The 26,502-nt window shown below is 45.5% G+C and overlaps 2 protein-coding genes, 1 long non-coding RNA gene and 1 pseudogene across 3 annotated transcripts; 1 reads left to right on the top strand and 3 right to left on the bottom strand.

The window, feature by feature from the left end:
* The first annotated feature begins 6 nt into the window (after nucleotides 1–6).
* On the top strand, nucleotides 7–2,139 carry LOC111973805 (uncharacterized). Its single transcript, XR_002878643.2, has 2 exons — nucleotides 7–1,257; nucleotides 1,879–2,139. It is a non-coding gene; the product is annotated as an uncharacterized lncRNA (long non-coding RNA).
* A 104-nt stretch (nucleotides 2,140–2,243) lies between these two features.
* Nucleotides 2,244–4,020, bottom strand: LOC111973663 (aldo-keto reductase family 1 member A1-A-like; annotated as a pseudogene).
* A 3,808-nt stretch (nucleotides 4,021–7,828) lies between these two features.
* LOC111973830 (transitional endoplasmic reticulum ATPase) lies at nucleotides 7,829–17,918 on the bottom strand. Its single transcript, XM_024001250.2, has 17 exons — nucleotides 17,762–17,918; nucleotides 16,632–16,743; nucleotides 16,281–16,453; nucleotides 12,851–12,993; nucleotides 12,622–12,752; nucleotides 12,269–12,400; nucleotides 11,782–11,884; nucleotides 11,507–11,640; nucleotides 11,140–11,275; nucleotides 10,919–11,031; nucleotides 10,029–10,193; nucleotides 9,777–9,899; nucleotides 9,476–9,688; nucleotides 9,026–9,334; nucleotides 8,669–8,824; nucleotides 8,413–8,567; nucleotides 7,829–8,324 (listed from the first exon to the last, which is right to left on the bottom strand). The coding sequence occupies exons 1-17, from the start codon at nucleotides 17,776–17,778 to the stop codon at nucleotides 8,219–8,221; spliced, it is 2,421 nt and encodes an 806-aa protein (XP_023857018.1). The 5' UTR covers nucleotides 17,779–17,918; the 3' UTR covers nucleotides 7,829–8,218.
* Nucleotides 17,919–18,410: 492 nt separating this feature from the next.
* Nucleotides 18,411–26,502, bottom strand: fancg (FA complementation group G). The gene is made up of 13 exons (XM_024001251.1): nucleotides 26,275–26,502; nucleotides 22,398–22,497; nucleotides 22,114–22,239; nucleotides 21,843–22,018; nucleotides 21,366–21,501; nucleotides 21,142–21,272; nucleotides 20,911–21,057; nucleotides 20,673–20,830; nucleotides 20,165–20,551; nucleotides 19,614–19,654; nucleotides 19,370–19,513; nucleotides 19,168–19,282; nucleotides 18,411–18,995 (listed from the first exon to the last, which is right to left on the bottom strand). The coding sequence occupies exons 1-13, from the start codon at nucleotides 26,347–26,349 to the stop codon at nucleotides 18,893–18,895; spliced, it is 1,839 nt and encodes a 612-aa protein (XP_023857019.1). The 5' UTR covers nucleotides 26,350–26,502; the 3' UTR covers nucleotides 18,411–18,892.

The raw sequence follows: 26,502 nt of genomic DNA, 5'->3' as shown, positions 1-26,502 counted from the left end.
TTACCCCCCTCGCCATCCCTCCCCACCACATACACACAAACTGTTTTTACCAGTTGGACCCAACCCCTCTTCCCCCATTTCAAGAACTCACTGTTTCTACCACACAACATAACATGAACACTCGTATTTTGAAGGGAAAGTTTTTTTTTCTGGGAATGACAAGAGGACCTCCAATTTTAGGATGTTTTTGTTTCTTTTCGCCCAAGCGCACACACACGGACATGGCGAAGTGATACGGAGGAACGGCTCAGCGTGGCTTTGGCTTTTACCGGAACTCCTTTTCTTAATGCTCTTTTTTTCTACACATTTATCAAGGGTTTTATACATCCCCCTGATCCTCTTCTTATGGATGAGTTGAGAGGAACACTTTATTTGAAAAAGAGAAGATTGTCCAGGATTTTCCAGAGGAAAGTTGAAAGTGGATTATTTTATTGTTTATCTACCAGCAGCTTCAGTCTCTGCTCCCCATTTTAACGTAATCATCTGTTTCTGTTTCTAATGTTTAATAAAGCATAATGTGTGAACTCTGTGTTATCTGCTGGACAAGGCTACTGCTACAGCCACTACTACCAGGTCCTCCCAGTGCAGAACCACTGACATAGATATATAGTTTGGCAAACATATTTTGAGATTTTGATTTGCTCACCATAATCAGCACTTGAAGTGCAAATGAGCCTGTAATTCTTGTGAAAGGTTTGGTTGTAACTTGGTGGACAGTTTGCTGAACTCTGTATCTATGTCTCTGGTCCAGACCCCCTGACTGGCTGAGAACCCCAACAGCCCAGCAGTGTGTGATCCACTTTGGCCCTCAAATTCAACTACGGACCTCGAAGCCAGTTCCACTGCTTTCCCCCCCCATTCTTATCACTCTAATCAGGGACTGATTTAGACCTGGGACATCAGGTGTGTGCAATTAATTAAAAGGTACAACAGAAAAGCAGGCTCCGGACCTCATAGGGTAAGAGTTGAATACCCCTGCACTATGGGTCATCATCAGCTAGGTCAGGGCTTAAACTTCTGGTTTTTACCCTCTCCTAATCAGGGACTGATTCAGACCTGGGACACCAGGTGAGTGCAATTAACTACCAGGTAGAAACAAAACACAGAAGGGTTTTGGCCCTCCAGGACCAGAATTGAACCATTTCATCTAAGTCTGTCATCCATAGGTGCTTTGATCCCTGTGGTGTGTGGCTCTCAAAGGGAATGACTAAGTCTGTAATAACTGCTTTAAGCTCTCCCTGACTCAATGAGTGACTGGTAAGTGCCTTAACTTGGAGACACACACATACACACACTCAGTGTCCACAGGTTAAAAGCAGAGAAAATGAAGACACATTTCTATGAAACTTTATGATAGGTTTTGTGAAACACATTCAATGTAAACCTGCCCAGATAGCCAGGACTGATCTACTGTGGATGCGGTCTTTTGGCTGTGGGGAGTTTAGTGGGAGTGATACTGTGTGCGGTGCTTGAAGTGAAGGAATGAAATAGATGCTGGTACTCATTTTGGTTCCCGGTACTGTTTCTATTGAATGGAGACCCTTTTCTTGGTCTTTTTGCCACTTGTAATATGTTTTCTATTGAAGATATATCTACAGCAGAGCTCTCCAACCCTGTTCTTGAAGAGCTACAGTCCTGTAGGTTTTCACTCCAACCATAATTTAGCTCACCTGATTCTAGTAATTAGCAGGTTGATAAGCAGAATCAGGTTAGTTACAACTGGGGTTGGACTGAAAACCTWTYGGAGGGTAGCTCTCCAGGWACAGGGTTGGAGAGCCCTGGTCTACAGTATAGAGGAATATGTAAGGAAACAGAATGATACGGTTGTTGCTCCCTGCCTATAGGTTGTGCCAAACGTATTTTCATGTTCACACACAGATACAGGCACTGAGAGAGATTGACAGAAATCAGAGGGACTCTATCTGAATCTAATCATGATGCCTGTCAAGCAGAGCAGCCACAGGGTCTCTGGATGGGGTGGGGCTAAAGCAGGAAGTGAGCCTTAGCCTGGTGCTGTGGGAATGTGTTTTCCTGCGACTGAGTGATTCTCACTGTTCCACAGCTTCTGTACTTTTGACAAAGTTTCTCATGTGAGTTGAATTTTACAATGACAACCAATAAACCAAGTATTGAGCTATGTATGGTCTTTTGTGTTTGTGAGGAGTTATTTGTAGCCGGCCCCATTCGACTGCTTTCACCTATCACACTCAGCTCTGTTACTTCAAGGACGGAAGGAAAGGATGATTTATCTATCATTTATTGTCCAACAATCTCACAGATTAGATATCCACACATCGGAACACTGGATCAGTTGGAGTATAACAAAATTAAGGATTAGAAACAAATATATTAAGAATGTATGTGGATTCTTACTAAGGGAACATGAGCTGCATTACAGATGGTTCTTGTCTGATCAAATATTCAAATCTCTAGTGACTCAGATCCAGGTATTCTGTATAAATAAAATGTTATGTGTGGGTCAGCAAATCAAATGTATTTATATAGCCCTTAGATCAGCTGATATCTCAAAGTGCTGTACAGAAACCCAGCCTAAAACCCCAAATAGAAAGCAATGCAGGTGTAGAAGCACAGTGGCTAGGAAAAACTCCCTAGAAAAGCCAGAACCTAGGAAGTAACCAGGCTATGAGGGGTGGCTAGTCCTCTTCTGGCTGTGCCGGGTGGAGATTATAACAGAACATGGCCAAGATGTTCATAAATGACCAGCATGGTCAAATAATAATAATCACAGTAGTCGAGGGTGCAACAGGTCAGCACCTCAGGAGTAAATGTCAGTTGGCTTTTCATAGCCGATCACCGCTCCTGCTGTCTCTAGAGAGTTAAACAGCAGGTCTGGGACAGGTAGCACGTCCAGTGAACAGGTCAGGGTTCCATAGCCGCAGGCAGAACAGTTGAAACTGAGCAGCAGCACGGCCAGGTGGACTGGGGACAGCAAGGAGGAGTCATGCCAGGTAGTCCTGAGGCATGGTCCTAGGGCTCAGGTCCTCCGAGAGAAAGAGAATTAGAGAGAGCATACTTAAATTCACACAGGACACCGGATAAGAGAAATACTCCAGATATAACAGACTGACCCTAGCCCCCCAACATATAAACTACTGCAGCATAAATACTGGAGGCTGAGACAGGAGGGGTCAGAGCTGTCTCTAGATGTGGGGCCAGTAGATCTGACTCTAGATGTGGATCTGTCTCTAGATCAGGTCGGGAAATGAGGGTGGTCTGCGTCCCTCCACTCTCTGTCCCTCTGTGAAGAGAACACACACAGTTCCATTCAGTACCACCACAAAACCCCATGGCTCAACTGAAACTCAGCATCTCAGTAGTCTCATATGGCATCCTCATCTATCTAGTTGTGACTAGGGAATGAGGCTGTACATAAGACTATTGACCTGCACCCTGAGGTCTCATCTGAGACAATCAGAACTCACCTCCACAGCCAGGATGATGTACTTCTCGTTTCTGTTGAACGACTCGATCTGCTTCAGGTCTTCATCCGACAGAAGTCAAACACCTGTCAATCAGACAAACAAATTCCCACTCAAGAAAACAATCCCAGCAGCTACACAGAATTATAGCCTGTAGTTTCCTAGACTCAGCCAGCGAAAAGTCACATTTTGGGGAAGAGGTGAGTAGTTTCCAAACTGGTAAAACATCATGCAGTTCAATTGGTATTCCTTCCACTAGATGGCGCTGTCCTCCTGACCTGCAGATTCTGCAGGATCCTGGAAGGAGTAATGCTCTTGGGGATGCAGACCACCCCTCTCTGTACCTGCCACCTGGAGACAGAGAGACACACACACTTGAGCATTGTTAATTACACTACGGCTAGTTACACTGAGGTGTTTGTGTGTTACGTGAGTATATCCTGAGCAGGGGTCTTTCTGTGGTGGAGGGTGACAGCCCCCCAGTCCAGGGTCCTGCAGCAGGCAGGGTTCGTCAGGCGAAGCCCTGGACTGCTCAGCACTACCCAGGGGACAGTAGGCCGTCACACACACTTACCTGCAGTGACTCCTGTCTCTTATACACATCTAGATGTGTATAAGAGACAGGCCCTGGACTGCTCAGCACTACCCAGGGGACAGTAGGCCGTCACACACACTTACCTGCAGTGACTCAGCAGCTCGGCCTGGGACAGGCATGGGTGACACTCCACCTACTAACACACAGAGTGAGACACCATTACAAAAACATACTGTACACACACACACACACACAGTCCCATACCTAGTTGAAGATGGACAGATCAATGCCTCGGACCAGCCCCTTATCAACCAGGTTCTCCATGGCAACCCAGGTTTCCCAGTAGCGTATGTCATCGTAACACACACTACCAACGGCCCGCTTGGGCATCAGCTCTGTCCCACGCCTGGAGAACACGCAGGCAGCTCAGAGGACTAACATGTGTGGGACAAATTCAAGGTGTGATTAGGTGTATGTGTGTGTTGCTCACTGGAAGGTTGTGGGCCAGTACATGAGGTAGAGGGCCAGGTATTCCAGTCCCAGGTGTATTAGACTCTTACTACAGGCTGTCTCTACGTAGTCAGGTTGATGCTGGGTGTTACACAGCTTAGAGGTCAGAAACACATCCTCATGACGCAGGGCCTAGGGGACTGCACAGGGGATCAACACACTTGACACACATACACCATATGTACAAAAGTATGTGGACACCCATTCAAATGAGTGGATTCGGAAATTTCAGCCACACCCATGGCTGACAGGTGTATAAAATCGAGCACATAGCCATGCAATCTCCATAGACAAACATTGGCAGTAGAATGGCCTTACTGAAGAGCTCAGTGACTTTCAACGTGGCACCGTCATAGGATGACACCTTGCCAACAATCAGCTTCCTCATCTGGCAGTCCGACGGACAAATCTGGGTTTGGCGGGTGTCAGGAGAAAGTTAACTGCCCCAATGCATAGTGCCAACTGTAAAGTTGGGTGGAGAAGGATTAATGGTCTGGGGCTGTGTTTTCATAGTTTGGGCTAGGCCCCTTAGTTCCACTGAAGGGAAATCTTAACGCTTCAGCATACAATGACATTCTAGACAATTCTGTGCTTCCAAATTAGTGCCAACAGTTTGGGGAAGGCTCTTTCCTGCTTCAGCATGACAATGCCCCTGTGCACAAAGCGAGGTCCATACAGAAAAGTTTTGTCGAGATCGGTGTGGAAGAACTTGACTGGCCTGCACAGAGCCCCGACCTCAACCCCATCGAACACCTTTGAGATGAATTGGAACACCAACTGCGAGCCAGGCCAAATCACCCAACATCAGTGCCCGACCTCATTCATGCTCTTGTGGCTGAATGGAAGCAAGTCACCGCAGCAATGTTCCAACATCTAGTGGCAAGCCTTCCCAGAAGAGTGGAGGCTGTTATAGCAGCAAAGGTCTGGACCAACTCCATATTAATACCCATGATTTTGGAATGAGATGTTCGAGCAGGTGTCCACATACTTGTGATCATGTGTAGCTATAAAATACTTTTCGTAATGCTCTTTGATCAAACTTCTACTTTTCCTTGACCTGATTATTCTTCCTGTGTGTCAGAATGGTCCCGGAAGCATAGAATGGCCTTGGAAAGACTGTGTGTGTGGCTCACTTTTTCTGGTCCCAGCCTCAGAGCCAGTGCCTCCCCCACCTCCTGCTCTTTACTGTACACTGCAGCACAATCATTGTGTTTGTAGCCACACAGTCTAGAGCCGCCAGGAGACGCAGATGGTCAAACCATACACAGGTTACGGTTCTGTTTTTGAATAAGCATTAAAGGACCATCTCTATTTTTTATGCCAATTATAGGTGTCCTGACACTTCTTTTTGCAATTAAACTAGATTTTCTTTCCAGTTGCGTGCATGCACATGCCTTCTCATTTATCCTATCACCACAATAGGAACAAGAATGTTTGCGCATGCTCGTGTTACGGAGTTAATGGTACGTTAACTCATTCCACAGCTAGCTTGAAATGTTGGTTAAAAAAGTTATCTTTTAATAGCATTCTGACCTGTCCGGGAGCGCTCTTCCAGGTGCCCAGACGACAGGGTCACGTAGAAACTTATGGTTCAGATCAGAGGTTCTGACAGGCAGGCAGACAAACACATTATGAATTAATGGAATTGTATATGAGGTAGCAACATGGCATCTAGCGCTAGAGGAGGTCAAACCATCTCTATAGGACTCGGAGAATGACCCAGATGACCGGGAGTGAGTTGCAAGTCACCATGACTAAGTCTGAATGCGGTGTTAGATTATCACTCATGTCGGGAATTCATCAACTCAGCACAGGGGTCTCACGTGTGACAAGTGCTTATATCATCTGAGACAGGGGTATGATACCCCATATATATATATATATAGTACAGTTAAAACAGCCAAATCCCCCCTTTTCTCGGTCTCGCTTTCAAACATCTCTGAACCCATCATAATATAACTATATTAATTTAGCTTCTGTAGCTAAATAGCTAATCCAACTATGAGTCACAGGCTGGCTTGAACACATTTCTAAATAATAGTATCACCCTATTACATTGTCACGTGATAGAGAATTGTACTAAAGCATCGTACAATACCCAAAGCAGGTTGAGTGGTCTGAGGTCATGCTGCTAAAATCAGAATTACCCCCGCTACTTGTTTCAGCTTCAGTTTAAAATTGCGTTTGTTCCAGTAAATTGCTACCATCTATATATACCGTGGGGCGACGCACAATTGGCATAGCGTCGTCCGGGTTAGGGAGGGTTTGGCCGGTAGGGAGGGTTTGGCCGGTAGGGATATCCTTGTCTCAGTATGTAAAAAAAAAAAAAAATGTTATAAAATGTATGCACTCTACTGTAAGTCGCTCTGGATAAGAGCGTCTGCTAAATGACTAAAATGTAAATGTAAATATACCCTTTCAACGCTGCTCTGAACCACATCGCGCGCAAATAGTGACGAAAAAATTAAGACAATAGTGCAGTTTAGTCACAACCATCCTGGCGCCTTTCCACCTGTGGATAGAGTAAAGGTTCCCTGTAATGTGAGAAGTTACATCCGTGTATAAATAACATGCTAGAGTAAGAAACCGTAAGGAGTGATAGTTCTTATGTCTGTCAGCCAGTGTGTAATGTTCAGGAGTCACTCTGGTTTTAGACAAAGTTCAAAGTCTGGCTGGATCTGTAACCCAAATTGTTGGAAAACAGCCAAAACGGACTTTACGCACCTAGAGGAACAGGCCCCGAAACAGCCCACCTGCAAATAACCCATTTGTACTCGTAGACAGAATAACACTCAGGCTCATTAAATACATTTGAATATAAACAGTCAACATCAATATCATATGCGTCAGTGTAAATGGCGGTTTTTGCACCCTATGATGAGCTGGTCAGGTATGTGGGACACAGTGTGGTCAGATAAGGGATTGCAGACATTGAAACAATGGCCACCATTTTGGATATAAACGTTAATGACAGCTCATGCATTCAACTCCTATCCATTGTCATTTAATTTACAGGTATTTAACGCAATGTTGTCATGGTGGTATAGTGACCAGGTTTGGAAGGACACTAGGGTTAACACTCTTTCTGAACAAGCTTGTGTTATAACTAACCCTGAAGACCTAAGGGCTCAGGTTAGCGACCAGAGCAAAGAGGCTTTTTAGCACAGTGGGCTAACACGGTCCTAAAGCATGCAGATGTCCTGGGTTCAATACCCGGTCCCACAATAGGTCAGACCTCTGACATCCCATCTAAAGGAATGAGAACCTGGTTAGACAACTTTGTTATGGTGAACCTGGTGTCAAACAAGGAATTGGAACAGACAGACATCAATAACGTCAAACATTGTCATTTCGTGAGATTTTATTCAACATTTTCAAACTTGTCATACATTATATGCTACTACTCATAAAAAAATTAAGTCATTAGCTATTCTTTAATCCCCTTTTATAGTATCGCATAGAATCCCACAACTAAAACCAGTCACATGGGATTGTAATAAACTCAGAATGAGGCCACTCAAGCCCCCCCACCCCCATCAACCAATCACCTCTATCCACTGCCCACCTTCCAGATCAAACCAGGCAGCTACATGTTTTCTCCACCAGAGAGGAATCATACAAAAAGAAACACATGAAAGAAGCACAGAGTCCTAAAAATGGTCAATTGGGTTTGAGTGTTTGTACAGGTATGATAACAGAGCTGGCCACCATGTGGCACCATCCATCCGTCCATCTATCCATACAGGTCATCATCATTATCCTCGTTAAACACGGGCCCCCCAGCAGTGCCCCCAGTACCCTGGCTGGGACCGCTGCCCCCTGCAGCATTGGAGGGGAACCTGGGAGAGAGACAATATTCACCATTAAAAAAAAAAAAAAAAAAAACACACCACCGACCCCACCCCGCAGTCGCAGTCATACCCGTACCTGAAGCTGCCAAATCCTCGGCTCTGCTGCAGTGTCTGGGCAAACATCTCGTATTTGCGGATGTCATTGTCACTGACGGAGCGGCGGGCGAATCGCATGGCCTCCTCAAAGTGGTCCTTCCTGATCTCAGGCACAGGGTCGTCTTCCTCCACCTCCTGGAGACGAGGAGAAAGGTTAATTGAAAAAGAGAAAAGTAGACATAGGGAGAGAAACATTAAGTGAGCAAGTGAGGTGTGTGAGCGAGCTGTGAGCTGACCATAGCAGAGGGGTTGGTCTGCCTCTCCCTCTCCCGGCGAATCTCGTTCTCAATGCACTCTCTGATAGCCAGCTTACAGGCCCGCTGGCAGATCTCTGTAAGGTCAGCACCCGAGAAACCATTGGTCATCTTAGCCAGGAAGTCCAGATCAACATCCTACAGGACAGACGGAAGAGACCGGGTTTAACCAATCATCTTCAAGGATATATGACAGATCTATAGCACCTGAAACATCTTACAGATTGGTGTGAGCCACTAAATCTTGTTACATTTATATTATAACTGCATCATCAGCCCTTACTACATTGGCATGATGACAGGCATAGAAGGGTGGACTGTTGGGGAACTGTGTTTTACCTTGCTAATGGGGCTCTTCCGGAGGTTAGCCTTGAGAATATTGATCCTGCTCTTCTCGTCAGGCAAAGGGATGTATATGAGCTGGTCCAGACGACCGGGTCGGAGGATGGCAGGGTCGATGATGTCAGGGCGATTGGTGGCGCCAATGATGAAGACGTTCTTCTTGCTGGACATGCCGTCCATCTCAGTCAGGATCTGGTTGATGACACGGTCGGCCGCTCCGCCACCGTCTCCCACATTACCGCCACGGGCCTTCGCTATGGAGTCCAACTCGTCAAAGAACAACACACATGGGGCTGCCTGGCGAGCCTGCACACAGAGAAACACACAGGAGATTGAACCGCAGTGTTCAATGCTAACACCCCAGTTTTTCTCCATGTTGATTTAGAATCTACTATAGTGCACTAATACAAAATGTTCACTTATTGTTGGTGAGTCACTATGTCATACCTTGTCAAAGATCTCCCTGACGTTAGCCTCTGACTCTCCAAACCACATGGTGAGAAGCTCAGGTCCTTTAATGGAGATGAAGTTAGCCTGGCACTCGTTGGCAATGGCCTTGGCCAGCAGGGTCTTACCGCAACCCGGAGGCCCGTAGAACAACACTCCCTTTGAAGGGGTCATACCGAACTTCAGGAACTTATCTGGGTGCTCCACTGGGTACTACAGGGAAAATAAGAAGTAATTAGGTATGATAATGTGTAATTAGGTATGACAACGTGTAAGGTTAAACTATGTGCACACGCCTTACCTGCACCAGCTCCTGCAGCTCCCGCTTGACGTCTTCCAGTCCTCCGATGTCCCCCCAGGTGATGTTAGGAACCTCCACCACTGTCTCCCTCAGAGCTGATGGGTTACTCTGGCTCAAAGCCCACTGAAACAAATACCCACGTTTAATATATATATAAAAACACAACAGGTAGATGTATAGTTATTATATGCAGGATTGTGATTTGTGTGTAGTCTACCCTACGTAGTTTACACTTGGTAGAGTGTTTCTTACCCTAAAGTCGTCCATGGTAACGGCAAGGGAGTTCATGACCTCCGCATCGATGGTCTCGTCCTCCAGGTCGATGAGGTCCATCTTCTTCCTGATGGCCTGGAGAGCAGCCTCTGAGCACAGGGCAGCCAGATCAGCACCCACGTGGCCGTGGGTCTCATTAGCCACCTATACAAAGAAAGACAGAGGGAGTTAACACATGCAGGAGCCCCTCAGAACACAATGCTGACAGTTAAATGGGTTTGGCAAATGCAGGGCTGGGCAGTAAACAGTAAAAATAATACTGGTATTCATTCACGGACCGGTTTGGATTTTTACTTTCTCCAACACAAAAATACCGTTATAGTTGTTACATTAAAGTTGTTCAGTAATGTTTAGAAGATTATGGTAATCATACATTTTTTTTTTTAAATCGGCAGTAAGAAACTGCTAAATGCTGAGAACTGCTAGCAAACTTTCTAGCTTGCCAAACAGATCCCCAGAAATCGTCCGACTACCCCTAGTGGCGAAAATAAGAAAGAGTATTTCTAAGACAAAAGAAATGACACAATGATAAATCAGTGCATTAAATAAATTACGAAAATGCTGGAATTGATCAATAATGCAAATGGACACCCATTGGTCGAGTATCATATGCAAAGTTGTACAAACCAGAATACTGTCAGTTTGGCCTCTATATTTGGTTGAACGGTATAAAGCAAACAGAAAAGGAGAAAACCCATTAAAACTACTTAGAATTCATTTGTTGCCATGAACTACACAAAGCATACATTTTCTAACGATTATTCGGAAACATCAAATACCGTCAGAAATTAGAGAAATACAGTGATATGATATTTGGCCCATATCACCCAGCCCTAGGCATATGGGAAACACCCAGAGTCAGCACACACCTGCTCAAGGTCAACATCATCATTCAGTTTCATGTTCTTGGTGTGGATCTGCAGGATCTCCAGTCTGCCTGTAGCATCGGGGATACCAATGTCCACCTCCTTGTCAAAACGCCCTGGACACACACACACACACGTTATAGCATTGGGAAAACCAATACACAACACCTGCACAATAAAACATCAATAACACCCTGTATCCAACAGATAGTGTGTATACGTACCAAATCTTCTAAGCGCAGCATCTATGCTGTTTGGTCTGTTGGTGGCTGCCATGACGATGACATGAGCTCTCTGCTTCAGCCCGTCCATCAGGGTCAGCAGCTGAGACACGATACGCCTCTCCACTTCCCCATGAGTCTACAAACACAGTCAACATAACAGCATGAAATGTCTCTCCATCTAACAGTTGGTCTACAGAAAATTTCAGATCACCATTCATAGCTGCTACACTTGGTCTTTATTAAAGTGTCATTGTTGGGTGACCTATTATTGTCCTTTAAAGGGGATTTCAGGTTCCTTTGTATTCCATTTTGATTAGCTCTTCTGCACATCAACCAATATACACCATTAATACCCATTCCCTCTCACCTTCTCTCTCTTGGGAGCGATAGCATCCAGTTCATCAATGAAGATGATGGCAGGGGAGTTCTTCTCAGCCTCCTCAAAGGCCTTCCTCAGGTTGCTCTCACTCTCTCCAGCCAGCTTACTCATAATCTCAGGACCTACGCACACACGGCCCGGCACACAGACCAAGAGAGGTCATACTGAGCAAAATCAAAACAGCTACCACAAAATGACAAAAGAATAGTGATATCACGGACAGTGATCCTCTAACAGGGACCGGGTAAGGTTTAGCATCTCACCGTTGATGAGGAAGAAGAAGGCGCCGGTCTCGTTAGCGACAGCTCTGGCAATCAGGGTCTTTCCTGTACCGGGAGGTCCGTACAGCAGGATACCACGGGGGGGCTGGAGGAGAGTGGAGGTACATGTCAATCTCCTTAGTGTTGACGACAGGGGACATTTCCAATACAATAAAATGTTTCCTATGCTTATGCCAACTGAAATCATTGACTTTAAAAGTCAAGAAAGCATGCGTTTAAACTCTACTAATCAAGAAAGTGTGTAGAGGCTGACAGAAGGCCTAGAACCTTCAAACTAAATGTTGGACCTCAAAGCCAGATCCACTGCTTTAATTCATTGTTCCCCTTTAATCAGAGACTGATTTAGACTTTGGACACCAGGTGAGTGGAATTAATTATCGGGTAGAACCGAAAACCAGCAGGCTCCAGACCTCATAGGGTAAGAGTTGAATACACCTGACCTAGAAGATAGGAGCTCTCTGTGTTTTACCTTGACTCCTATAGCCTTGAACAGTGCAGGGTGTCTGAGAGGGAGCTCAACCATCTCCTTGATCTGAGCCAGCTGCTTCCTCACTCCTCCGATATCATCATAGCCCACCTCATTCAGGGACTCCTCCTCATCCTACAAACACAGGAAACGCACAGAAGTAAGTCTGAGGGTAGGTTTGCTTACCGTTTGCCGGGTATTGGCAGGGACTTCAGGATACATAGGTCACGATTCAATATCGATAACACCCCCACCCCGTTGCTGTGGACTTCGGGAAAGCAAGCACAGCGCCTACATTTCCATAGGCTAAATGAAGAGTGCTCTGCCCACAAGTGATGGTGTAGGTTGTGACCCACCTCTCTCCTGATAGGCTCTCCCTCGCAGTGGATGACTGTATCTGGGGCGACGATGCAGTAGGGGTTGGGGTCGGTCTCTACCACCTTGAACTCCACCGCACGCATACCCCCCCGAACCAGGAAGATATCACCTACACACAATGACATCACATAATTAAATACAGTACAAATTCTATTGTTCAGTCTCACTTTGGAAACAAAATGATTGTTAACAGGTGTGTGTACTGACCCTTGCGGATGGGCCTGTAGGCCTCTAGGAAGTAGGGTTTGAGGTAGACCTCAAACAGGTTGCCAGTGATCCCCTCGACTGTGTCATCAATAGGCAGAACATGAATCCTCTTCCCATACTTTACATCAGGACATGGCTGGATACTGTAGCAGGAGAAAGAGAAACACTCATCTTAATTTGCTTTGGGAATATTATTTATATATCAAATCGTATAGGTCACATACACAAGATTAGCAGATGTTATTGCGAGTGTAGCGAAATGCTTATGCTTCTAGATCCGACAGTGCAGCAGTATTTAACAGGTAATATCTAACAATTCTACAACAAAACCTAATAATGAACAAAACCTAACACACAATCTAGTAAAGGAATGAGAATATATAAGTATTACATATGGATGAGCAGCAACAGAGCGGCTAAGACCCAATAGATCGTGAAGGACAGTATATACATATACGAGATATGTAAACATTCTTAAAAGTGGCATTATTAAAGTGGACTAGTGTCCCATTTATTAATGATAGGGACTAGTGTCCCATTTATGGCCAATGATATCAAGTCTGTAGGTAGGCAGCCACCTCTGGCCTAGTGGTGACCGTTTCACTGTCTGATGGCCTTCAGATTGAAAAACAGCTTCTCTCTCTCTGTCCCAGCTCTGATGCACCTGTACTGACCTCTCCTTCTGGATGGAAGCAGGGTAAACAGGTAGTGGCTCGGGTGATTATTGTCCTTGATTTTTTTGCCTTCCTGTGACATCAGATGTTGTAGGTGTCCTGAAGGGCAGGTAGTTTGCCCCCGGTGATGTGTTGTGCAGACTGCACCACCCTCTGGAAAGCCGGTTGAGGGCGGTGCAGTTGGCGTACCAGGCGGTGATACAGCCCGACAGGATGCTCTCAATTGTGTACCTGTAAAAGTTTGTGAGGGTTTTCGGTGACAACTCATATTTTTTTTCACCCTCCTGAGGTTGAAGAGGCGTTGTTGCGCCTTCACCACACTGTCCGTGTGTGTGTGGACCGTTTCAGTTTGTCYGTGTACACCGAGGAACTTAAGACTGTCCACCTTCAATGCTGTCCCGTCGATGTGGATAGTGGGGTGCTCGCTCTGCTGTTTCCTAAAATCCACAATCTCTTTTGTTTTGCTGACATTGACAGAGGTTATTTTCCTGACACCACACCGAGGGCCCTCACCTCCTCCCTGTAGGCTGTCTCGTTGTTGTTGGTAATCAAGCCTAACACAACACCCTGGTGTCGTCTGCAAACTTGATTGAGTTGGAGGCGTGCATGGCCACGCAGTCGTGGGTGAACAGGAGAGAGCTGAGAACAAATCCTTGTGGGGCCCCAGTGTTGAGCATCAGCGGAGTGGAGACGTTGTTTCCTACCTTGACCACCTGGGGGCGCCTCGTCCAGGACCCAGTTGCACAGGGCAGGGTCGAGACCCAGGGTGCTTAATGATGAGTTGAGGGTACTATGGTGTTGAATGCTGAGCTGTAGTCAATGAACAGCATTCTTACATATTCCTCTTGTTCAGATGGGATAGGGCAGTGTGCAGTGTGATGGCGATTGCATCGTCTGTGGACCTATTGGGGCACTAAGCAAACTGGAGTGGGTCTAGGGTGACAGGTAGGGTGGCGGTGATATGATCCTTGACAAGTCTCTCAAAGCACTTCATGATGACAGAAGTGAGTGGTACGGGGCGATAGTCATTTAGTTTAGTTACCTTAGCTTTCTTGGGAACAGGATCAATGGTGGCCATCTTGAAGCATGTGGAGACAGCAGACTGGGATTGATTGAATATGTCCGTAAACACGCCAGCCAGTCTGCGCATGCTCTGAGGACGCGGCTAGAGATGCCGTCTGGGCCGGCAGCCTTGCGAGGGTTAACACCTTTAAATGTTTTACTCACGTCAGCCACAGAAAAGGAGAGCCCACAGTCTGTGGTAGCGAGCCGTGTCGTGGCACTGTATTGTCCTCAAAGCTGTTTAAATTTGTCTGGGAGCAAGACGTCGATGTCCGTGATGGGGCTGGTTTTCTTTTTGTAATCCTTGATTGTCTGTAGACCCTGTCACATACATCTRGTGTTTGAGCAGTTGAATTGCTTGTTTGATTGCCTTACGGAGGGAATAATTACACTGTATTCGGTCATGTTTCCAGTCGCCTTGCCATGATTAAATGCAGTCGTACATGCTTTCAGTTTTGCGCAAATGCTGCAAAAGTTTCTGGTTAGGGAAGGTTTTAATAGTCACAGTGGGTACAACATCTCCTATACACTTCATTATAAAAACTCGCTCACGAGTCAGCGTATACGTCAATGTTATTGTCTGAAGCTACCCGGAACATATCCCAGTCCACGTGATTGAAGCAATCTTGGAGCGTGGAATCCGATTGGTCAGACCAGCATTGGATAGAAATAAGCACATGCGCTTCCTGTTTTAGTTTCGTTATAATATGGAGTAATGGTCAGATTTGCCAAAAGGAGAGCGGGGGGAGGGCCTTGTATGCATCGCGGAAGTTAGAGTAGCAGTGGTCGAGTGTGTTTCTCTTGTACTGCAATCGATGTGCTGATAGAATTTAGGTAACCTTGTTCTCAGATTAGCTTTGTTCTAATCCCCAGCTACAACAAATGTAGCCTCAGGATATATGGTTTCCAGTTTGCATAAAGCCCAGTGAAGTTCCTTGATGGCCGTCTTGGTAGCCACTTGTGGGGGGATATACACAGCTGTGACGACAACCGAGGAGAGTTCTCTTGGGAGATAATACGGTCGGCATTTGATTGTGAGAAATTCTAGGTCAGGTCAACAAAAGGACTTGAGCGCTTCTATGTTGTTACAATTACACCATGAGTCGTTAATCATGAAACATACACCCCCACCCTTCTTACCAGAGACGTTTGTACGTTGCACTGAAAATCCCGTTGGCTGTAAGGACTCCGACAGCAAGTACCCAGCTAGCCATGTCTCCGCGAAACAGTAGGTTACCATCCCGGATCCCTCTTTGGAAAGCTACTCTTGTCCTAATTTCGGCAACTTGTTAACTAGGGACTGGACATTAGCGAGTAATATACTCGGAAGCTATGGGTGGTGTGCGCGCATCAGAAGCTTCACTAGAAGACCACTCCGGCACCATCTCCTCCGACAGCGTTGTTTTGGTAAGCCTCGAATCAGTTCAAATGCCCTGGCAGGTGAAAACAAAGGATCCGCTTTGGGAAAGTCGTATTCCTGGTTGTAGTGCTGGTAAGTTGACGTCTCTCTGATATCCAATAGTTATTCCCGTCTGTATGTAATAACACTTAAGGTTGTTTTCTGGGCTAACAATTTAAGAAATACAATTTTTATTTTATTTTTTAAATGCAGTTTCCTAAGGACTTGAAGCGAAGCTGCCATCTATCGGCGCCATCCAGTTAATATACAGTTGTGTGTGTGTGTGTGTGTGTACCTGATGACATCCCCCAGACGGACACGGAGATTGTTGCGGACCACACGGTTCATGCGGACCTTCTCATCAGAGCAGGTGTCGTCAGACAGGACAATACACACAGACTCCCTGCGCTTCTTCCCCTTCATCAGCACTGTGTCGCCACGGAACAGCTGCAGCTCATCCATCTTTGCCTAAAAACAGAGCACGAATGACATGAATTTTACTAAGTGTACTGAATACGTAGACAGCAGGACCAGATCTTTTCCATACAAGCAGCAGTGTACCAAAATAACACAAAATAAAACAATCACATTCTGGGATTCTAAACGTGAACACAAATCCACCCAATGACCTGTATTTTAGGCCTACCTGAGAGAGAGAGACCACACTGTTGTCCTCATTGATGGATTCATCGACAATCAATCTGTTTGGTCTGGTCTTCTGCTTCAGAATCGCAGTGGAAAGGTCATCATTTTTGGATCTAGTTCAAACAGAAACAAAAGCGACAAATTAAAACTCAAAGCTGACCGTCAGATAATTCGCAGTTGTTACTCCATACACATTCAGTCCTTGTCTTATTCAGATTATTGATTTAGAAACATAATTTTCGTAGTCAGCTAGTCAACTATGCTAATGTTAGATAGCTCGGCATAAATTCATCGCCAGCTAGCAAATGTTGGCTAACTAGCTACCGTTAGCTCAGCAGCAGTGAGCAGATGACACAGCAAAAGGACAACTTTTGGGATCCCGAGCTACGGCTACTAAAACATTGATGTAGCTAACGTTAGCTAGTTCGGTATATAAACCTTATTGCATTAGCTAGATATCTAGTTTACATTTTCGCAATTTGCCATACTCCTAAATTACCTAAACCATCATAACACTAACCGTTTTTTTAGTTAGCTAGGCTGGTAACGTTAGGCTAGTATGTTAGCTAAGCCAGTGACAAGGCCGACATTTTCACCCAGCTTTGAGTTAGCTAGCCACGTACGTTACCTAACGTTAGGTAGCTAGCGAGTTGGCTAACTAGTAACTTTTAACGAATTGAGTTTGCAGTAACTTAGACATTTCCTGCCTCTAATTTATCATCATGGTCTTTGGATGAGCTTGTCAAGCCTGAAGGCCAGCGTGTCACAGGCTAGTTAGCTTACATAGTTAGTAAAATGTGCCGGTAGGCCCAGCCAACTTAGCTAGTTAAGTTACGCTTTGTCAAGCTAACYTTAACTGCCTACCTACAAATGTTTGTCAATCACTAATAGTAGTTTGGGTCATTCCAATAACTGGTCCCAATTACACTTTACATTAACTCATACGTTAGTTAGCTAGCCAAGTTAATTCGTAACGTTAGTAGGGCATGACATATACGCTAACTAGCTAGCTAACCTTAGCTGAGGTATAATACTCGAGTTTAGTAAAACGCTTGTGAAAATATACTTTTCTAGATGTGTTGGCTGTTTAGCTAACGGTAGTTAGCCAACTGGTAACACATTTCTACTTACTCTCCCCCCGAGGCCATGGTCCTACTGAAATAGTATGTATAAATAAAAAGTAGCTCGCTATTTGTGAAGCGTCACTGGCAAAGTAACTTCACACCGTTCTCTTCAGTTCCAATTGCTACTGTTGTGGACTCGAGCTCTCAAATCGATGCATAACGAGACAAACCTACTACATTCGAGAACCCAATCACATAGGCCGTTTTAACATTTCTAGAACATTGTGACATTTTTGACCAATTGGATTCACAGACAGTTAGTGGGCGACGTCCATGTGCTCAGACGCATTGGCTAACGCGCCTGTCATTAAACTGCTATGTTCCAATCAGAGTGCACCGCGTTGAGGTTATGGCGACATGGCAGATGCACTCGATTTATTGAAACCGGCTTAGTGGCATTATCGGTTCATTCTCTGGTCCATATCTCGACTCTGCCTCGGTTTGTTGGGGCGTAAAATAAGTGCAATCCTCCATATCACGCTGACTGTATATAATCACTGTGTTATTTTATAACATTATCTCTCTCGAGCTAACCTTATAGCACAAGTTCAACCTAATAGCAAAACAGAGAGACAGTTGTTTTTACCAGTAACAGGAGCTTGCTAGCTCCAAATCTCCCACACTAAACATTCATTAAAACAATAATCGACACAGAAGAGATAAACCACACTCTTTATGGTGCTGAGTAAATAAAAAATAATTTCAAACAAAAATATTACATATTTACAGAAATAAGGTTACACCGTATCATATTTGTCATATCACAATAATGTACTACTGACACATTATTACATAAGTCACTCAGACAGAGCACTGTGGCATTCCCAAAGAGTTGCCTGTCCTGTTCCTTCTGTATGATGAACAGGACAGGCAACTGCCTCACCAAGCAGTATGGCTACGGCTCACAGTTGGTCTACAGAGTTCTAGTCTCGAGTGGCCATCCTCCAAAATCTTGACTGGGCTTCAGAGGTTAATAGTGTTCAAACTCCACTTAATTGGAACTCCATTTCAGCCAGGATATGAACCTCACACTATGTTGGGTGGGTAAAACCAGCTTGTCCCAGGTACAGGGCTTACTAAGCCTTATGAGGACATCCCAGAGCCTATGTGGACACGCCAGTGTTTCTGGAGACACCCCCTAGCTGTGCCGAGTGTTGATGAACTCCTCCACTCTGCGTCGGAGGTCAGTGAGGTCCAGGGAGGGGCCAGTCTGGGGGTCCAGCAGGTACAGGGGAACACCTCTGGAAGGAGAGAACGCAGACAAACAGAGCATTAGGATGTGTCTCAAATGACACCTATAACTCTCAATTTTATACTCAAAACAATGTTTTTCGAACATGTTTTCCCATTTGTATTGCGAGTAAATCCAGGTGATCAATTGTAGTGAACCATTGACAACTGATGTCATCTTACTCTAATGATGAAGCTGTGCTGGAGCTCTGAGTCTTCTCCCAAAAGGCTGCAGCCTCCTGTCTCCTTCCCAGCCTCCACAGCACCTCAGTCAGCCACAGCCCAGCGCTCGCACACCCTGTATGCACACCCAGGGGCTGGATTACAATCATGTATTACTTACTAGATACTAGTCTACATAAAGACAGTTTAACCCTGTAGTTGCCTGGTGCAGCCTGCAGGCTGAGCTGTAGGTCTCTCAGGGATTCCCTCTTCTGGTCTCTGTGTGTGAAGCTGATTCCTCTCCCTGCCAGAGCCAGCCCTTTCAGCCTCTGCAGGGTCCTAACACCTAGCTCCAGCTTCACACAGCCTGCAACACAACACATGTCAAGACAACCTCCAGATACACAAATCAACAAACATACATACATCAATTGATACATGTCCAAGTGGCCAGTCTGAATACTCACCTTTCTGTTTAACACACACCTTCATCAGCAGGTTGATGCACCTGAAACAACACACACTCCTTCAGAACTGGAACACACTCCCTCAGAACTAGAAGACACAGTTTCAGCACTCAGGTGTAAGGACTGATGCTCACCTGGTGGAGTCGGTAATCCGACCAGTCTAATGGGAACTTCTATGTTTTGATGTGATGCGATGTGTGCTTCACCTGGTGCAGTGTGATGCGATATGAGACTCACCTGGCGCAGTGGGTGAAGTGTGATGCGATATGAGACTCCCCTGGCGCAGTGTGTGAAGTGTGATGCGATATGAGACTCCCCTGGCGCAGTGTGTGAAGTGTGATGCGATATGAGACTCGCGCAGTGGGTGAAGGTTGATGCGATAATGAGACTCCCCTGGCGCACGTGGGTGAAGTGTGATGCGTGAGACTCCCCTGGCGCAGTGGGTGAAGTGTGATGCGATATGAGACTCCCCTGGCGCAGTGGGTGAAGTGTGATGCGATATGAGACTCCCCTGGCACAGTGGGTGAAGTGTGATGCGATATGAGGCTCACCTGGTGTAGTGGGTGACAGCCTGCTTCCAGTCCTTGAGGTGGGAGTAGCAGTGGGCCTGGAGAAGGTAGGCAGCCCCAGACCACAGCACCACACCCAGCCGGTCCTGGCCTAACCCCAGCTTGTCTGGAGACCCAGGCACAGACGCCTCCATGGGCTCCTCCAGCAACAGCCTCTCTGGGAGCAGCTCCAGAGTCGTACTGATGACTTCATCACAAAGTGCCAGGCAGTCTGCAGGCCGCTGGGCCGTCAACAGGGAGGAGCCAGCCTCCAGGTAGAGCTCAGGTAACCTGGGGAGGGAAGGGGCCTCAGAGAACCCCTGAGACAGCTGGTGGTCTGACTGAAGAGCAGCTAGGAGGTCCAAGTAGTGCTCTACACCTTCTGACACACTACAACACAAACACACAACCATAGGATAGCACACTACAAGATAAACAACAGTGGTACAAATTCAACCCTCTCAAATCTGAAGAAGTTCCTAGGAGGTATGTTGACTATCTGGGAACTTGCCTTCCGTGGAGCACACACTTCTGAGCCAGACTGTGTAGTACGCTGAGGGGGGAGGGGACAGAAAGCAGGCTGGATAGGGATTGGCCAGGGAGCAGAGAGGCGGGACAGATGATAGGTGGGGCCACAGCAGGCTGGGTGGCAGGTGGCATCATCAGAACCTGGCACAGACACAAAACCCATCACATCTCAGTCAACTACTGCCTCAGACAGATGCCTTTAATCTGTGTGTGTCACTCACTGAGTGTAGCAGACGTAGAGCCTGGATCTCTGCTTGTGTGTTTCCCAGCTGCCTGTAGACCAGGATGCTCTGGTGCAGCGCACACACACACCTCACGTCCGTCTCCAACGCCTTCCTATAACACTGCATAGCACTGTGTGGACGACCCTGCACATAAACACATCTCAGTGGTCATCACTCTCTCTCTCTCACCATGCGTCTGAAGGGCTTGTGAGGTGTGTGTGTTTTTACCGTGCGGCTGAGGCAGAGGCCTGTGAGTGTGTGTATCTGGGCCAGCAGTTCTCTGGGGGCCAATGGGGAGGAGTCTCTCTGAAGAACAGTCAGGGCCTCTGAACACCGCCCCTCACACAGCAGCTCAGCACCTGCAAAGGTAAGGACAGGTAAGGGTTAAACCTCTCTGACCTTGGACAGGTAAGGGTTAAACTAACCAGCATGGGGAGTTCAATGGTTCAGACCTTGAGCGATGACAGTGCAGATGAGAAGGAGGTCTTTTAGATCCCTGGGGTGCACTAGCACCGCTGGCCTGACTGCACTCCTCTCCACAGTCACCTCTCCTGCCCCCAGTCCCTCAGAGAGAGATCGCAGCTCTTCCTGCAGACAGAGGGAACCAGAAAAACATGAATATTTGTGATGTGATGTCAGTGTGTAACGGTAAAAAACTATTGTTTCAAGACCTAATTTCTGATTACTTCATCATGACCTAATACGCCAATCCTAGTGTTTTACACACAGAGAAATCCAATAACAAGTTGGTTTCACACACACACACACACCACACACACACACACACACACACACACACACACACACACACACACACACACACACACACACACACACACACACACCACACACACACACACACACACACACACACAACACACACACCACACACACACACACACACACACACACACACACACACACACTACCTGCAGCTCCTGTATGTGCCCCAGTCTCCAGGTAGACAGCCAGAGAGCCCAGTGCAGACAGAGCAGCTGCAGAGTACAGGAGCGCAGGGAAGGTGTGGAACCCAGGGACTTTAGAACCATACACCAGAACACTGGGGGGTTGGGAGGTGGACGATCACAACCTACAGCACCTAGAGCTGCACAAAGTATAGGGGGTGAGGTGAGAGAGATGGGGGAAGAGGGCAAAGATAGATGTGTGTGTTTCCTACCTGTGTGAGTGTGTGTTTCGTACCTCTCTCCAGGCTGTGTGTGAGGAGATGCTCTGCCTCAGTGAGTTGTGTCTGACTGAAGGAGAACAGACAGCAGTTATACACCACTGTCAACTCCAACTGGATATGGGCCGGCACCGCAAGTACACCTGGAGGGGAAGGGAGGTGAGGGGGCAGAAAGGGATGGAGCGGAGGTGAGGGAAGGTGGGGTGGATGGAGAGAGGAGGGGGGGGGATGAGGGGAGACTTATCTGTATGACTGTTTTGGGGGTGCTAGCTTAAATTAAATGCCATCTTAGATATTGCACCTTGTATTTTCTGTAGTAGTTTGTGACTCTCCACGTAGCACCATTTCAGTAGTGTCAGACCCTGTTCCCGAGTTACTGCGTCTCCTCTGTCACGATGTTGCTGAAAAGACACGTTTGTTAGGGTGTTTTCACACTTGGTCCCTTTCAGACAATTTTTGTGAACTCAGAGCTGTTCGCTTAATTTTCTGTTCAGTGTTAATGCTCCAAAGGAACTCAGACCCTTAGAAAAGAGCCCTGTAGCGAACTGAACCGAGACCATATCGAGAAGTGGTCTGAGTTTGGTACACTTGAATTCCACGGTGCTGTTTCCTTTTTCAAGGCAATGTGAACACCAACCTCTCCAGGTTTGCATGTTATTATTCCCACACCACACAATAGGCTACTGCAACACTGTTTCCCCTGCCAAATCCCCTCACATTGGTGCCACCATCCATTTGGAGACAGAATTTCATGTGAACAGAAAAAAAAATTGCATAAAAACAATATGGCATTTTCCTACCAGAGATGGGTTTCCATCAAATTGACTTGTTGCGGAGAAAAGGCTGTGCGTGATGCCGTAGTGCACATAAAACGACATTAACGGTTAATTTCCAATGTATCGAATAGAAATACAAGCTAAATGATTTTCCACAAATGTTCAACTCTACTGTTTGCATTATATAAGGTGTGCCCCCTCTGGTATTGGCAAGTGCGCTCTAGCCAACAGCTTGCAGATACAAGCTGGTATAGCCCACTGGTATAGCCCACTACATGATGAAATTATTTTGGACAAAATAGCGATCATGTCACCAGAATAAGACAATCAATATTTATTGGAAAGGAGCACCAAGCTGTGCACTTTCACCTGTGAAATTCATCTTAATAAATAATAATCATAATAAATGATTAGGGTGCAATTGCTGCCCGCAATTTGGGGCGTTCCTACATCTTTATACTTGGTCATTTTTTAAATTAGGATAGTCGGGAGGCGGGGCACTCTAGTACAGTAGGGGCCGTTAATGAACAATAAAGTTGGATGTCAGCAGCCGATAAACCCCACAGGTATCGCCCTTGCATCCCATCTGCTGTGTCAGTGGGAGGCGGGGACGACTGGTAGACAGTGTCCTTCGGGGGCGAAAAAGACGAATAATACTTTTATTTCCCTTTGGACCCACATTCAAAACTGTCACACAAGCATGAAGATGTTGTGCTCCCAACACATGCATTCCCAACACGTTTTTGTGGGAGGACCACACTAGGGCTGACCCCATTTAGTCGACTGGTCGATTGTTTGGTAGATAGGCTGTTGGTCGACCAAGTTTTTTTAGTCTAGCAGTCCCAAATAAATATATATAAAAATATATATTTTTATGGCACACGAGGAACCTGTCTGATTCACACTTCTCGGAGTGGACTAATCCATTGTGGAGGCTGCAGGATGGCACACCAGTATCACATCACCAGTAGTACATTTACCGTTAATTTCCAGTTACTGTCATTTAAATGGGCTCCCGTGTGGCGCAGCGGTCTAAGGCACTGCATCTCAGTGGTAGAGGAGTCACTGGTTCGATTCCAGGCTGTATCACAACTGGCTGTGATTGAGTGTCCCATAGGGCGTCGCTCAATTGGCACAGCGTCATCCGGGTTAGGGTTTGGCTGGGGTAGGCCGTCATTGTAAATAATAATTTGTTCCTAACTGACTTGCCTAGTTAAATAAAAACTATGCATTCAATATACTATTATTACAGTCTTGTGGACACGTTGTTTGCAACAAGTTTTGGTTTATTTCATTCCATTTACGAGTGGTCAATTTATTAAATTGTCTTTTGTTTGGAGCGCTACTGTCAATCTTGAGAACACGCACCTTTTTATGCATAGAAGTAGGCCTAGGCTACCTGGCCTGCGCGTAAATGTAGGCCCTTTAACTCACCACCACTGTGGAGTATCTCAGTCATTTTTTTCACCTCTAACAGCAAGTAAACTAAGTGTGTTTTTACATCCATTGATAATGACAATTCCTCAACGTAGCCTATTTGAAAATCTTTTCAGTTCTCTCGCTTTCGACAACCACAACATGAAAGAGTGAAAAATGTCATGCGCCGATGCCTCTCTGATTACTTCTTATCCCTTGTGCAAATAGCCTACAGCTGTGTCTGTCCAGAGCTCACTGGCACGGAAACTGAGGGCCCAGAATAATTTATACAATGTTGCTAGCACGAGCTTTGGGCTGGACCAAGTTGATACAATGTTTCAGGTTCATGCCTAGCCAATGTGATTTATAGGATAATTATTTTTATCAGGATATTTTCTACCTGCATGCTGCAATGTTTTAAGTTGTTGGCTTAATGTAGGCTATTTTTACATATCGGCAATGACAATAGAAGTTACAATGTTAAAAGTATCATTTTCATTTAGATAGAATTTGGATCAACCACATGACATGGATCTTGAGATAAGACTATTATAAATTAAATGAAACTAAAGAAAATGTGCATATGAAAATCATAACTGGAACGGAGATCAGTGGAAATGGTATGATAAATTGGCACTCCAAATGGAAAAGGTTGCCGACCGCTGGCGTAGCCTATTACCGGCAACTTCAGGAGCATAATGGCAGAATCTGCGGTGGTCAGGAACAGTTTACATTTTTATTCTGGTTAGGCTATATTGATCTCTGGCTCCCTCTTAAAAGACACAAATAATGTTTTATCAAAATGCATAATGCATCAGACAAGCTCAGAAGCATACATATAGTTGATTTTATTAAAACTTTGGGTGTGTCTACATATGGCAAAATACAATCGATTGGTTGAAAGAACAGACGACTCTCGGTCTACTAAGATTTTTTTAGTCGGGGACAGCCCTAGACCACACGACATGTCATCGCGTGACTCCAAGTTCACTTCCATATGATGTTATTATATCAATATGCTCATAAAAGCGTTTCCACCAACATTTCTCGCATAAATAATTTTACAGACAAAAAGATCCCACCTTGTCTAGCGTATTTGGTTTTGTCGACATTTGAAAAGTTTCCATCAGGCCTTTATCCGACATGTACTTTACTTGCATAAAAAGGTTGGATTAAACCTGGTTGATGATGAACAACGTGTGCAGTTTTTGTATATTAAATCTCTATTMTCTAGCGTGAAAAAGAAATGCAAAAATTTGGAGTTTTGTACCGACACGATGTTCAAACTATTTGTTTGCATTATGTGACCTACAGGCTGAGAGAGCTTCATAAACAGTTTATTTGATGATGGGTCTTGAATAGTGGAGGCAGCTTATGGTAGAGAAATTATCTGGCAACAGCGCTGGTGGACCTTCCTGCAATCAGCATGCCAATTGCACACTCCATTAAAACATCTATGGCATTGTGTTGTGACAAAACTGCACATTTTATAGTGGCCTTTTATTGCCCCCAACACAAGGTGCACATGTGTAATGATTATGCTGTTTAATCATCTTCTTGATATGCCACACCTGTCAGGTGGATGGATGGATTATCTTGGCAAAGGAGAAATGCTCACTAACAGGGATGTAAACACCTTTGTGCACAACATTTTTGAGAAATAAGCTTTTTGTTTCAGCTCATTAAACCAACACTTTACATGTTGCGTTCATATTTTTGTTCAGTATAACGTTAACTGCCGAAATTCAATTGATTGAGGGTAACAATTTGTGGTCAAGAAGGGATCCATCATTTGTAGAAAGTTTAGGAGAATTTACGTGACAGGTTGAGAATTAGGTTAAGATTAGGAAAAGGATTAGGTTTAGCTAAAACGTTTAAAAAATATATATATKTCGCGTATACTTTTGACGTAAGTTTTACAAATGTTGGATCCATCTAGACATGACCCTTCTTTTGTTGGCTAGCTAGCTAGCTATAGTAGCTCACCTTCCACTTGTCTACGACAGCGTTATTTTCTTCAGTCCATCTGTCCAGCAAACATGGAGCAGATACGTGAGACATCGTTGTCACACAATCCTTTACAAATCATTCAAAATACAACCGCTCATGTTTCTTTGTTGTTTCGAACTTTCCCTCTCTGGAGTCAAAGACAGGAAGCTATTTGTCAGCGAAGAATGTTCTGTCCGACGTACGTCCATGTTGCTCTACCGCCGC

Source organism: Salvelinus sp. IW2-2015, linkage group LG15, assembly GCF_002910315.2.
Source record: "Salvelinus sp. IW2-2015 linkage group LG15, ASM291031v2, whole genome shotgun sequence".
Classification (NCBI taxonomy): domain Eukaryota; kingdom Metazoa; phylum Chordata; class Actinopteri; order Salmoniformes; family Salmonidae; genus Salvelinus; species Salvelinus sp. IW2-2015.
The sequence above is the reverse complement of the archived record's forward strand: the minus strand, read 5'-3'. Positions and strand labels throughout refer to the sequence as shown.